Below are 15,155 nucleotides of genomic sequence, written 5' to 3'. Positions count from 1 at the left end.
AAAACCTTTGCTTATAAACACATTTCCTGAGTAAGTAAAGCCTAACAAATCCAATATGAGTGAAAAACACTCTACCCTGGAAACAGAAAGGGGCCCCACGTCCTTTATAATGGTAGTTTCATATAACCTTTGCCTCTTTACCACAATAGCAAACAAGCAAACTTAAACTAAGTGAAAGAGTTCTAAATTTAGATACTTTAAAATATGGCATCTTTAAATTGTATGTAAAGGTTTAGTAAATTATTTATTATGTCTCTTATCTTTAATAATGGGATATCATGTTTAACTTGTAATCAAAATGGAAAGAAAGCTGTTATACCATATATTACTGTACTGAGAGTCAGAATTTCCAGTCTATATTTAGTTCACATTAAAATGGAAGCAAAGACGCAAACCAAGCTAAAAATAAAATGTTCTACAAAGATGAGATTTTTTAAATGGACTGAAATCTAGCTTTATTTGGTCCCTTAAATGTGGATCATATTTAACAGCGCCTTAACTTTGCAATGCTTGGCAAACCTAACTATACTACCTTCCATTTTCTAACATAGGTGCCAGCAAACTACAGCCCACAGATTATATCCATGGGCCATATCCTGCCGACGAGCTAAGAAGGTTTTCACATGTTCAAATTGATTTCTTAAAAAGAGGAATAATAATATTTCTTAGCACATGAAAATTATATGAAATTCAAATTTCAGTGTCCTTAAATAAAGTTTTGTTGGAACACAGCAACACTTAAAGTATTGTCTATGGCTGTTTTATACTACAGTGGCAAAGTAGAGTAATTTTTTTCTTTTTCTTTACTAAGGTATAATTGACACATAAAATTGTACATATTTCTGGTACATGGAGTGATTTTTCTTGTATGTATACATTGTGAAATGATTAAATCAAGCAAATTAATATATCCATCACCTCACATACTTAATTTTTTGTGAGTGAGAACATTTAAGATCTACTCTTAGCAATTTTCAAGTATACAATGCTTATTATTACTACAGTCACCTTGCTGTACAAAAGAATTTATTCTATTCTCCAGAATAAGAACTTATTCTCCAGAATTATTCTGGAGTTCTCCAGTTCTCCCCAGGACCCTCCCCTTCTTAGTAACCTCCATTCTCTGAGTTAAATAATTTCAGCAGACACCTTATGGCCCACAGAATTTAAACTATTTACTATCTGGCCCTTTATGGGAAAAGTTAGCCAACTTCTGACCTGGATGTGTGTTAATTGCTTGAGATATCTTTCTGCTCATCACCTATCAAAAGTAAAAGTTCCTACTTGCTTCTCATTTCATATTGAGTTTCAGAGCAATAAAGCCGTCAGTATCACTTTACTCTCATTTCCTAATATTCTTCTGACCATGTTTCTGTCTCCCATCTATTTGGATCATTATGATTCCCATGTTTCCACACAGAACTCTAGCTAAAAGTTTTAAATAATATTTCCTAATTTATTCTGCTTCTCTTTTAAATGCTGGCCATGAACCGTATGACTCAGTAATGGGCTGCCACCTACAATTTCAAAAACACAGAGCAAGTCTTCCCCAGCATACTTCACCTAGGGTTTGTGATGAAAGATAATGTTTTAATGGCACAAATTGTATTTTGTAAGGCAGTGAAAAATGCAAATCAATATTTTCATATACTGCCTTACCATAAAGGAACAAGAGTTTATTTATACATCCTTCATATTAAATTAAAACCAAGATATCAATTGAAGAATGTGATCATTATCCTTACTGGGCTTAAAAATACATGCTTTTGGCCGGGCGTGGTGGCTCACCCCTACAATCCCAGAACTTTGGGAGGCCAAGGCAGGTGGATCACGCGGTCAAGAGATCAAGACCACCCTGGCCAACATGGTGAAACCTCGTCTCTACTAAAAATACAAAAAATTAGCTGGGTGTGGTGGCATGCGCCTGTAGTCCCAGCTACTCTGGAGGCTGAGGCAGGAGAATCACTTGAATCCAGGAGGCGGAGGTTTCAGTGAGCCGAGATCGCGGCACTGCACTCCAGCCTGGCAACAGAGTAAGACTCCATCTCAAAAAAAAAAAAAAAAAAATATATATATATATATATACAGTTATATATATAGTTATAGATATAGTTGTAGATATATAGTTATATATAGTTATGTACATATAGTTATAGTTCTATACATATAGTTATACATATATAGTTATACATAGTTATATATAGAATTATATATATAGTTATATATAGTTACATATATAGTTATATATACAGTTACATATAGTTATATCTATAGTTACATATAGTTATATCTATAGTTATATATATAATTAGTAGTAGTAGTAAGATTTATTTTATTTCTTTTTTAATTTTAATTTAAATTCTGGGTTACATGTGCAGAACCTGCAGGTTTGTTACATAGGTATACATGTGCCATGGTGGTTTGCTGCACCAAAAATATATCTTAATCCAGATAGAATACTGGTGTGTTTTTTGGTCTTGTTTTGGGTTTGTTTTTTTCTCTGAGATGGAGTCTCGCTGTTGCCCAAGCTAGTCTTGAATTCTTGGGTTCAACTGATTGTCCTACCTTGGCCTCTCAAAGTGGTAGGATTACAGGCATGAGCCACCACCCTCAGCCTAGATAAAATGTTGATGCAAAATTCTAAATATCTTTTTAGTGTTTCGTATGTTTTACCTAAATTTAGAGACTCATTTGTGGCCATTAGCTGTAAGAAGACATATAAATGTCAAAAAATAATAATAATAAATGAGAACACAATAAACCTCATCAGGAGTATTTTTGACACATGCAGCTTCACAACCTTAGCCGAGATGACCCAAGGGCAGAAAAAGTCATTGAGATGGTTCCCATTTGTTTATACTATTTGGTTTATGATTGTTGAACAATCCTAGGCCGTAAGCCTGACCAAGTTTCTTCCAGCCATTCCCATAAAATGAAAGGTTGCAGTATTCATGGGCCAACAAAAAACACGCAAAGCTTCTTTCACATTCATCCTCAAAACCCAATTTGTCTGAATCTGTAATAGCGTTGTTTCAAAAATGTCTTATCCTCAGTAAATACCTGTGAAATTCTCTACAACAGTATGACTGAATGTGAATCCAAAAACTCAAGAAGGTAAAGAGGAGGAAGAGATATGACAAGTGTTAGGACTCCATTTTGGCTTTCCTACATCAGCACCACTTTCACTTTTGTATATACGTGACTTTTTGTCTTTGGGAAATAAAGGCAGCCATAAAATCATTTAGTGTTTAGCACCTGAGTGGCTAGATGAGACCACCTGAAATTCCACTTAGGTTATTCAGAGAAAGGAAAAAGTTCAAAACAGAGAAAGAGGAAAATAGTAGAGAGGACAGCATAGACATACAAAGAAACCAGGAATAAATGGAAAATGAAAAGGGAAACAAAAAGTATACTGTATGGAGTTATGATGAGGGTGCTAAAATACACATGAGGATTTTATTAAGCCACACTGATTTCAAAAGCATACCAGTTCCATTCCTTACTTAAAAATCATCAAATCCACTATGAAAAAGCTAAGATTAGTGCATTGTCCTAAAACAACCCACATTTACTTCTGCAAAAAACTGGTTAAATGATGACATATTAGGTTGAACTATATGAAGCATTCTATATTTGACCAGTTTTGACCTACTGACAAAGCAGGATAGATGAGCAAGAACTGCTTGTACTGTCTTAAAAATGACTGGGGCCAAGGCCGTGGCTCACCCCTGTAATCCTAGCACTTTGGGAGGCTGAGGCGGGCGGATCACCTGAGGTCGGGAGTTCGAGACCAGCATGACCAACATGGAGAAACCCCATCTTTACTAAAAATAAAAAATTAGCTCGGTGTGGTGGCACATGCCTGTAATCCCAGCTACTCGGGAGGCTGAGGCAAGGGCAGGAGAATCGCTTGAACCTGGGAGGCGGAGGCTGCGGTGAGCCGAGATCACGCCATTGCACTCCAGCCTGGGCAACAAAAGTGAAACTCCATCTCAAAAAAAAAAAAAAGACTGGGCTTTGAGCTAATCTTAGGGCCTACCTGTCCTCCAGGTGCTCCCATCTTACACACCTGTGCGGGGACACAGAAAGTATTTATCTTTTTCTAAAGGTCCTTCCCTTGATTCTCATCTGAATCATAACTGAAGACTGGGAACCAACGTTAAATTTAGTAGTTCTCATTCTACAAATTCCCCCTATTGCTCTCACTTTCTTCCCCGAGAATCAGTATATGTGATGAAAGATGTAAATGATGAAGTCTGTGACATACATGAACAGTCCAATTGCAGGAGGTGGGGTATGAGGTTGAAGCTCACTGGTCTCAGAAATCTTATACCCTGATCTCAAGTGTTCATATATGAAAATGTTGATGAACTTACATGCACTCTAACATATGAGAAAGTGTAAAATGCTGAATTTCTGACATTCAATACACTTCTGAAATTCAAGCAATATTTCATCTCATAATCAAAAATGATCTCTCATGGCAAAATGTATGTGCTAAATGTTTTTATTATAAAGTCAGATAGAAAATCACAAATAATGTGCTTTTTAAATTTACTTGTAGTCTCCATAAGCATATAATCTTAGCTATTACAACGAGTGCATGAAACCTATAAAATATAGTGGTACTCCCAACAAATTTGTTGTTTGACGTGATTCAATTCAATTTAGAGCCATCTCTAAGTTTTCTTTCGAACAGTATAAATCTACTGGTTAATCCTGATATAAGTATGCATGGAATTTTGACCATTTCATATAAATATGTAACATACACGTTTGTTTGCTTATTTGTTTAAGAGACAGTCTCGCTTCATTGCCCAGGTTGGAGTGTAATGGCACGATCTTAGTTCACTGCAGCCTTGAACTCCTGGGCTCAAGTGATCCTCAGGTACCTTGTTCTCCCAAAGTGCTGGGATTACAGGTGTGAGCCACCATGCCCGGCCTCTATACAATTTTTTTTTTTTTTTACCTGCCATTTTGCCCATCATTAACACAGTTTATGAACTTTTTTCAGAATTAAGATTTGAAATATTAAAAACACTTTTAGGAAAGTCCCTAACTTTTTAAAAGCCTTAATCTTACAAAAACACATTAAATGCCATATTCTTAATTTACTACAAACTCAAAAACGTCACTATTAAAAGGAGTTACAAGATGTACTCTTAACTAAAGTGACTGAATCCCTAACTCTTTAGTAAGTGCATCTTGTCAACAGTTGTTCTTGTCTGTTGTTCTTACACATATATATTTCAGAAAATAAGGAGGCAGGCTACTACAAACATTAATCCACTAGCTGCTTTTTTTGTCACTCAAGCTAGAGTGAAGTGGCGCAATCTCTGCTCGCCGCAACCTCCGCCTCCCGGGTTCAAGCGATTCTCCTGCCTCAGCCTCCCGAGGAGCTGGGATCACAGGTGCACGCCCCAAAGCCCAGCTAATTTTTGTATTTTTAATAGAGATGGGGTTTCACCATGTTGGCCAGGCTGGTCTGGAACTCCTGGCCTCAAGTGATCTCCCTGCCTCGGCCTCCCAAAGTGCTGGGATTACAGGCATGAGCCACCGTGACCGGCCTCCACAGGCATTGAATAAAAATTATGTTTCCAAATAGGAGTTCATTGACCTTAGGGAAAATTTTTCATAAAAATAGGTGTAGAATGAATTTTTTGCAAATTTATTTTTAAAAACGGTATCCCAAGCCAATGATTTTGTTGGTTCCGTTTTCAAATTCCTCGTTAAATTTCCCTACTGATAACAGACTCTCTCTGTGAAGATTTTTAAACCACGATGAAAATTAGAATACATGAAAATCCTTTAATATCCATAAGCATTTGCTTTGTGTATGTTCATGATCAAATTAAAAAATTAACTTTGAGACCTCACAGGTCGACAGCACAAGCTCCATTAACAAGAGTAACACACCATCCTAATGTCCACATAGCACAGAGGTAACTTTTCATTATTAAAAAGAACCATGGACGCATGGTTCTGAACCCTGCACTTGGCGGGAACCTGCGACACAAAAGCCTGGCCAGCCCTTGGAGCCACGCGGGGTGCGGTTAAGCCGCGAACACCATGTCCCACTTGCCTGCCTCGGGGCTTCTGCCTTTCAGACCGCAGCAGGAAGCAGAGGGACAGGAAAGGCTGACTGGTGTCACCTTCCACCCACCCTCTGAGTGGGCCTAAGGGGGAAAGCAGCAGGGCTCACTGCAGCGCAGGCTGGTTGGCCAGCACATGCGCAAGCTCCCCCGAACGGCAGGGAAGAAAAATTGAAACTCTCCTTTTAAGTTCCCTAAGTAGGAACTCGCAACTGCGCGTCAGCTTTTTCCCACGCTCCCGCCGAGCCGCGGGTTCCCTGCACCCGCCTCTGTCAGCCGAACTCCATGGGAGCCCAGGCTTGTAGCCTCCCGCGCTGCCGCCGGGAATCCGTCCCGCAGCACCGCGGTCCAGCGCCCCCGGGCCCCGCCCCTCCCCGCCCCGCCCGCGCCCCAGGCCCCGCCCCGCCTCACCATCCCCGCCTTCCCCGCCTTCCCCGCCTTCCCGGGATCGCCCGGCGCGTTCCAGCGCCCCCGCGCCCTCTCCACCTCCTGCTTTCCACGCGGCCCTCAGGCCCGCCTCCTCCGCCCTACCTTGGTCCGGATCTGCCCCGAGGTGGACACTTTGCGGATCAGTTTCTGGGGTCCCTCTTGCTCCGCTTCGCTGTCAGACGAATCCTCTCCCGGCCCCGCCGAGGCAGCGGCAGAGGTGACCGCGGCGCCGGCTCCGGCGGCCGCTCCTCCAGCGGCGCCCGGAGGGTGGTGCTGGCCTCCGGCCCCTGCCATCCTCTCCGACTCCTGTGGGGACACAGCACCGCCCGGCGGGGGCGGCGGCGGCGGTCAGCGGGTGGGTTTTGCCCGAGCGGAGCACGGAACCCCGTGCCCGGCCGCCGCCGCCATTTTCCGTTTCCCCAGCTACCCCCGCGGGGGAAGGGTCGCCCGGGGCAGGCGCCTTCCAGGAAGGGGTCCACCCGGCTCCTCCGCCCGATTCCCGCCGGAGCGGCGGCCACGGTGGAGCGCAGGGATCATAGACCCCCGCCCGCCTGGGACCCCTGCGCACCCAGCCTCGGATAGGACCAGCGCGAGTAGAGAGGATGGGGTGACAGGGTTTGGAGCAACATCTCCCACTCCCTCTGAGGTCTGGGGTCCCCAGGATGGACAGGAGGGTGGGGGAGGCAGGAAACCTCTGCAGCCCACACCGCAGTGGCGATGCCCGCACACCCCCTCTCACTTCTGGACAGCAGGGGCAACACCGATCCCTGGGGAAGAATGGAAACCTGGAGCTTCCTCCCGGCACCCTTGGGTGCACCCACCTCCTGGACCCCGAATCTCTCCAGAAACACTTGGGCCTCGCTGCGCGGTTCCAGCTGAATAAAAGTCCCCTCTGCCACCAAGACAGTCGGGCGCTGCCCCTCGTCGGTCTCCCGACCCCCAGCCTCACTCCGAGGACCGTACCTCTCCCGCCTCCTCCAGGGCTGTCAGGTCCTCTCAGCTCTCCTGACTGCGGCGTTCAGTTTCTGGCCCACCCCCACCCCCATCCGGCGCATACGGAAGAGAAGAGCATTTTCCGGGAGGTTCAGCTCCGCTCTGAGAACTTTTCGTTCAGAAAGAGCGATCCCCTTCGGCTAACAGGAAACTGGGAAGGGCGTGGAGAAAGCGCAGAAACTAGAGACTACACGCAGCCCAAGACGACAGAACGCACAAGAAGTGTCTAAGCCGAAGCGCTAACCGAGATTGCCTGGAAGAAAACAATACACTCGAGCCATGCGAACACCAGTACCCGAGACAAAAAGCCTTGGAAATCCTGGCAGAGCCACTCCCTGGCCCGGACTAGAGCAGGAGGAAATGGGATCAACAGGCTGTAGCTACCGCGCACAACTCCCCTGCAAGCTGGCTGCGCGGGCACTTGGGAACCGCGGACTGGCAGCGGGTTGTGCACGCTCAACGTCAAAGAAGCCTCACAGGTGTGAGGGGGCTGCGAGAGAAGACATTAAAACGACAGATCCCTCTTGTCATCCAAAGAGAACACCAAACTGGTGTTAGCTATATTTTTAAATAGGACAAAAAGTCCCTGCCAGACTGTGGAGTCTCTCCACCTGGAGAAAGCATTCAATCTCTGTTATCATGTTCAAGCCTTTCAGTACCCATTCCTTTCGTATTTTTTCAGTTGACATGACCTTTAAGGTTCTATTTTTTTTTAACTTGCAGTCTTACTCCCAACAAGAAATTTGATTTATCAGAGCTAACAGTTCTAAGAAGTTTTAAGAAATAGTATGCAATCCCAATACTGGACATCACATTGTAAATTAAATTCATTAAAATGTAAAATATGTTTAGTTCAGATATTTAAAGACAGGAGACTGCTGCTATGTAATAATAACAGAGAGGCTATTTCTGCAGCTTCTGTTGTCTCCTTTAGGAAAGGAAGGAGTTGGGCAAAATGAATTTTAAGAGCGCTTAGAGCTCTACAAATATGTAATTCTTTATCTACAAAGAACATATTTCAGGAAATTCTTAAAAGAGAAAAATAATCAAAATAATGGCCTTCATTCCCACCTGTTTGGTCATGAACAAGTCCAATATTTTGGAAGTGTAGACAAGGACACCTAGTAAGGGGTCTTTTGAAAGAATAAACTTAGTTTAGTCCTCTCTTTTAATGTAAAGAAACTAAGGCCCCAAATGACAAACTGGGACCAAAGTCAAAATCATGCAGTTACTACTCTAATGTTCTATTCACTTTATCACACTGTATAACAAAAGTCTATCAGTTACCATATACTTCTATTCATATGTTATGTTTTATACAGCAACATTTTCCAGAATCCGGGCAGCGAGTGATTAAACTGAAAGGCATTATCTAATGCCCAGCCTGATTTTGTGATTTTAACAGGTCAGATTACACATCTCACTCTTTGATTCGAACACTGATTGCTTAAAGATACTTAAAAAGTTTCATATCCCAGAGCTGAGCCATTAATACCTCAAAGTAAAGGTATTCCTTTCTCATAAAGATTTAACCTCAGAGCCAGCTTTGCACTTCTGCAATCACCTCTTCTGAAGACCCAGTTTCAACGAATCCATTATTTAAGATACCTGACTTACTAGCCTCTTCTCGGTCTTATCTTTAAATTAGAAGTTTTTAGAATGAATATCTAATTTGTGAACTGTGTACCTGCAATGTACTTCACCTTCCTTAAAAGTACTACAAGGTCAAGGTCTCAATCTTTCCAACCATTTCAACCATGTAGCTCAAAATAGCAACTGAAACAATTTCAAATATGTGGTATCTTACATTATTTATTTGATTTATAAGAATTCCTTGATCTTTTCCTTACTGATTTCAGATTTTTCAATAATTGCTTAGATGCATCTTACATTTTTATTGTTACTTTGAAATCTCTGTTCAGAACATATGACACACACACTATTAAAGACTTCAACATAAGCTTTATAGACACTGCATTTAGGATGAAATGGAAATAGGTGGTAGCTACCCCTAAATTAGGTTTTTACTAAATAGAGATCCTGGCCCATTAAAACAAAGAACACCTATTAGACTGAAGATGTGTAAGTCACAGCCAAATTTCATGCCAACTTTATGAATATTAGTGTATTATTTTCTACAGAGGTATTTTGAATTATATTTTTACTGAACACTACTCATAACAAAGGGGTTTTATACCCATTGGCAACTTTCAGATCTCACATATTCTATGGTTTTATCTTAAATATTATACCATAAATACGCAGAATGTTACATTTTATATCCTGAAGAGCTCGAAGTGTTCTAGGACTTGTGTTCCTAATCAATAAGGAACCATGCAATCAAAGAATACTGCAGGTTGACCAAGTACAGGCATTGAGAAGCTGCTTTAATTAAAACTTAAGAACACGCTATTTGCCACATATTAAGAATTTAACATTCAAAACTTTTAACTTATTACCATTTCCTTAGTTGTTACCTGAATGAAAAAGATTTGGGGATTAATTGTGATATTAACTGTATATACATATGGTCATTCTTGTAACTGAGGCAAAAACCTTTCATCATCTAGACCTAATGCAAAGATGTTTATAACCTCTCATTTACATTTTGGCCCTATCCTTTGAAACTCTTTCCTTCCTAATTTTCCTTTCGACCTAGATAGTTTTATCAGCGCTAACTAGTATAAAACCATTTCAAAATAAAGCAATTTTTTTTTCTTTTTTTAGAGACAAAGTCTTGCTCTCTTGCCCAGGCTGGAGTGCAATGGCCAATCACAGCTCACTGCGTCCTTAAACTCTGGGCTCAAAGGCTCCTCTGGCATCAGCCTCCCAGGGTAGTCACAGGATAGCTGGGACTACAGACATGCATCACCAGGCCTGGCTAGTTTTGTTGTTGTTGTTGTTTTTTAGACACAGCGTCTGGTCATCTTCCCCAGGCTGGTCTCAAACTCCTGGCCTCAAGAGATCCTCCCACTTTGGCCTCCCAAAATCTTGGGATTACAGGCATGAGCCACAGCACCAAAAGCAAATTTTAGTAAGTGTACTCTAGCATCCCCCAACTAAGGACTACTTTGTAAATACTTCCACATTTTTGAAGTGTTGGCTAGAATTCTAACTACCTATTTTCCCCCCAGTAAGGCTTGTTTGGCTAAATATCTTTCTACCCACCCATGCCCACCACTAAAATATTTTTTAATTGATTAGAAATTTAGGTTATGTCTCTATTTCCACTGAAATTTGATTGCATTTCAAAGCTAGCCTTAAAGAAAATACACAGAAACTTAGAATGCTAAAATTTACCTTCTTTAGGCCCAATGACTTAGCCAGAATGATAAGGCTGATCGTTTATTTAAATGGTTCGCTTAACTAACTAACTTCAGTTCATCTCCCAATCGTGTCGTAAAGTTCAGCAACAGCTCAACATGGCTGCGTTTTAAGAAAGAAGTGCTGGGCCAGGCGCGGTGGCTCACGCCTGTAATCCCAAAACTTTGGGAGGCCAAGGCGAGCGGATCACAAGGTCAGGAAATCGAGACCATCCTGGCTAACAAGGTGAAACCCCCCATCTCTACTAAAAATACAAAAAATTAGCCAGGCATGGTGGCACGCGCCTGTAATCCCAGCTACTCAGAAGGCTAAGGCAGGAGAATCGCTTGAATCCGGGAGGCGGAGGTTGCAGTGAGCCAAGATGGCGCCACTGCACTCCAGCCTGGGCAACAGAGTGAGACTGTCTCAAAAAAAAAAGAAAAGAAAAAAGAAAAAAGACAAAAAAGAAAGAAGTGCTGTTCTCTTTACTGTTTGTCAGCATCAATTCCTGATACTGTGTTTACTCTTCTGCCTGAATAGTTCCATGCAGAATCACACCATCATGTTTTAGGTTCCATCAAAAATGAATAAGGAGAGGCCAGATGCAGTAGCTCATGCCAGTAATCCCAGCACATTAGGAGGCTGAGGTGGGCAGATCGCTTGAGCCCAGGAGTTCGAGGCCAGTCTGGGCAACATAGCTAGGTGCGCACCACCACGCCCATCTATACAAGAAAATGCCAAAATTAGCCCAGCATGGTGGCAAGCACCTATAGTCCCAGCTACTAGGGAGGCTGAGGTAGGAGAATTGCTTGAGCCCAGGAGGCAAAGGTTGCAGTAAGCTGAGAATCAGGCCCCTGCACTCCAGCCTGGGTGACATAGTGAGACACTGTTTCAAACAGTGAGGAGAGTAAATGGTTACATGCATGCTATTGTTATATGTGCATGCCCTTATGTTAACCAGTAAGGGATAATGCAACAGGATCTGTTCATTATTGAACAGAATGAATATTAAGTGTATTCAATATTGTTCAGTATTGAGCATTCCTTTTCATAAATGTAAATGAGCATACTTTTATGGTAAAGCATTAAGTTGCCTATATTTGAATTTAAAAAGCAAATTTTACATAACTCTGACCTGTAATCCTAGCTCTTTGGGATGCCATGTCAGGAGGATCCCTTAAGGCCACAAGTTTGAGACCAGCCTGGGCAGATCCCACCTCTACAAAAAAATCCAAAATGAGCCCAGCATGGTGGCATGTGCCTGTAGTCTAGCTACTCAGGAGGCTGAGGCGGGAGGATCCCTCCTGGTTGCAGTGAGCTACGATCACACCACTGTACTCCAGCCTGGGCAACAGAGCAAGCCCCTGTCTCAAAAAAAAAAAAAAAAGTTTTTAAATAAAAAAAAAAAACTTTGAAATGGAGTCCAAGTCAAAGCAGGTATTCCTAACCTGAGGTCTTTGAGGATCCACAGATTGGTCTTAAAGAAATCTGTGGTACTCTTGAAATTGTATTAAAATGTTTTATATATATACACACACATAAATACATACATAAAACATATATATGTAACATATATGTCACATAAGTGCATGTTTGAGGGAAAGAGGGTCCATAGCTTTGATCAGATTCTTAAAGGGATTGCTGACCCCAAAAAAGGTCACAAATCCCCAATTTTGATGGATTTTGTGTCCCTTCAAAACATATTTAAACTGTCTCTCCACCCCCTTTCCCCCTTGCTCCAAATGCCTGAAAGGTATAACATTTAAACACTACTTTTTTCCCTAATGTATCCCACATTTATCTTTATATGCCACTTTTTAGTAATTTGGATAAATTGTCTTTTTTAAGAAGTTAAATGAAAATTCCCTTCATTAGTTCTTCGGTGGACTTGGTCATATCTGTATGACCACAGGGTTTAGAATAAGGTCGCTTGTAAAAAGTATTATTTTATGCCACATACCCATGATCTCTGAATGTATTTTTTGTGACTTTCTGATTGTAAACCATTAACATATATGAAACAAGACATTCTGTTTAGTTAAGAACGTTAGCTTTCTGAGGTCAAGGATCTATTTCTCTGTTGTTGGTAACTGCTATCCAACAGTCCTGGAACATAATAGGTGCGGAATGAAAATAGGTGCAGAGCAAATGAAAAGGCCTTCAGTGTTTACAGAAAATAAACCTAATTTTTAAAAGATGGTTCTGCAGTCTGACTAAAGTATTGCAGTCCATGCACATATTTATGTTAGGGCTCTAGTTTTAAAAGCTCCAGTGCTAAGACTGGAAACTGAATATTTTCTGTGGAAAATAAATGAGCATTTTACTTGTCACTTTTGAGAAGCAAAAAAAAAAAAAAATTCTCTAATTTTCTAAATGTCAAGTAGTTCTGACATCAGCAGCCTAAAGGAAAATACATACACCCGGATATTTCCATTGTGATTGGTGTTGGCTTAAAGTATCCAGGTTCCTACAGGAAAGTTTAAAAGTAAAGTCACTGAATTTAGTTCTCAATGATCTTTGATTTAAACTTCAAAACTGGATTTTATTTTTAATTTGGAGACTAGCTTAAGCCCCCGTGATAACCACAATGGAAGAAACATGAGCAGATGGGCAACCTGACGACATGTTCAAATTCACGAAAGCAAAGACAGCTGCAGATGCAGAGGGATCAGAGTCGAAGGACGCTTCTGAAAGGTCAGGAATCAGGCCGAGAAACGTACTCTGGGCAAAGGAGGTACTCTGGGCAAAGGAGCTGAGAGCGTATATACTAGAAAAGAAAAAGGACAGCCAACCCTGGCACCTGACCTAGCGGCTCTCAACAGGCAGAGGGCCGGCCTGAGCAGACTCGGAGAGTCCCTGGGAAAACAGCATCCGAACACGTTGACCGGAACACGGGTGAGGCCAGAAATTTCGGACGGGGCTTTTCAGACCGGCTCAGAATGTCAACCAAGAAGGAGTAGCAAATATCGAGGCAGGGCGTGGAGAGCCAAAATTCGACGCCAGGGAAAAGGCAGCCCACACAGGCTTCCAGAGCTCTGAGTGAGAGGGGGGATTCCGGGGTGGAATCCCTGGAGGGATGTGAGACGGTTCTGTTTGAATCGGAAGAAAGAAGGAAGTTGAGGGAGTTTGAGGGAACAAATCCAAAGCCCCCCGGTCTCTTCCTCCTTATCCTCGCACACATAAGACACGCACACACACTACTCTTGGCTCCTAAAATTACTCAACCTCCGCGTTGCGTGTGCAGCGAAATCCCAGGCGAAAGCGAAGTCAGCTTTCTGCTTCGTCCCCGGCAAAACCCGTTGCACCCTCCAGACGCCCAAGCTTTAGCGGCAGGCAGGAGTCGGAGGCGTGGTTCTGGGATCCGCGCCGCGCTCAGCCTCTCCAGGCGCGGGTCCCCGGGAACCTGCGCGCCCAGGTGACGACCAGGGCGCGGTCTCGACAGGGAAAACCGGGCTTCTCCAACTCCCCACGCCAACCGCGCAGCCTGGCTTCTCCTCTCCCCCGCCTACATTCCACGGTCTCAAAGCAAGTGAAAAGTTGAGGAGTCGGTGAAGCCGGGAAACGGTCCTCGCAGGGCCGTCGCCAGCGGTTCGCCAGCGGTTCCTCGGGGAGAGCCTCGATCAGCCGGACAAAGGCGCTCCAGGCGGCGCGCGAGGAGGAGCCCGGGCGGCGGAGGAAGCGCTGCCCCGGCTGGGAAGCAGCTGGGGACCTCATCCCGGGCCATTTCCTGAACGGAACCCGGCCCGGGCGGGGGGAGCAGAGGAGAAGCGGGAGGGGGTGGGCGCGGGCGCGGTACCCACCGGTTCCTCCCACGCTGGGCTGCGGGCGCCGGGCGCGGGGCGCACGTGCTGCGGCTCCATCGCGCCGGCCCGCGCCCGCCGGCCGCCCGGGCGCGCAGACCCGGGTCCCCGCCGCCGCCGCTGCGCCGGGGCTGCTGGATGCGCTTCCCTCGCCGCGGTCCCTCTCGGCCGCTGCCGCCGCCGCCGCCGCCCCGGCTCCCCGCCCGGGGCCAGCCACCGGCCCACCCGCCGTCTCCGGCTTCCGCCGCGCTCTCCCGCCCCCGCACCGGTCCCTTCCTCCTCCGCCGCCTCCTCCTTCTCCACGGTCCCGCTCCCCTGCGCGGCTCCGAGCGGTCCGCTCCCCGCCGCCGCCGCCGCCTCCCACGGGCGCAGAATCCGCCCCTCGCTCCTTCCTCCGCCCCCGGCGCCCTCCCCTTTTCCTCCCCGCTACCCGCCCCTCCCCCCCGCCGCCCCCTCCTCCCGGCGGGCGGCCCGGGACGCACGTGACCCCCCTGTCAGGCCTTATAAGGCGCGGAACCGAAAGCGGCCACCGGGTGGT

The 15,155-nt window shown here is 44.4% G+C and overlaps 1 protein-coding gene across 5 annotated transcripts in view; it reads right to left on the bottom strand.

Moving 5' to 3' along the window:
• The window catches only part of DGKH (diacylglycerol kinase eta), a 202,477-nt gene extending 187,707 nt beyond the window's left edge, over positions 1-14,770 (bottom strand). For all 5 annotated transcript variants that reach the window (XM_055245347.2, XM_063619041.1, XM_063619042.1 and 2 more), the window contains exons 1-2: positions 14,618-14,770; positions 6,624-6,827 (exon numbers count right to left, since the gene is read on the bottom strand). In XM_055245347.2, coding sequence (XP_055101322.1) covers positions 6,624-6,827; positions 14,618-14,677 — 264 coding nt within the window. In that variant the 5' untranslated portion in view covers positions 14,678-14,770. The remainder of the gene's footprint in view (positions 1-6,623; positions 6,828-14,617) is intronic.
• Positions 14,771-15,155: the final 385 nt, after the last annotated feature.

Source organism: Symphalangus syndactylus, chromosome 15 (genome assembly GCF_028878055.3).
Source record: "Symphalangus syndactylus isolate Jambi chromosome 15, NHGRI_mSymSyn1-v2.1_pri, whole genome shotgun sequence".
NCBI classification, from domain to species: Eukaryota; Metazoa; Chordata; class Mammalia; order Primates; family Hylobatidae; genus Symphalangus; species Symphalangus syndactylus.
The sequence above is the reverse complement of the archived record's forward strand: the minus strand, read 5'-3'. Positions and strand labels throughout refer to the sequence as shown.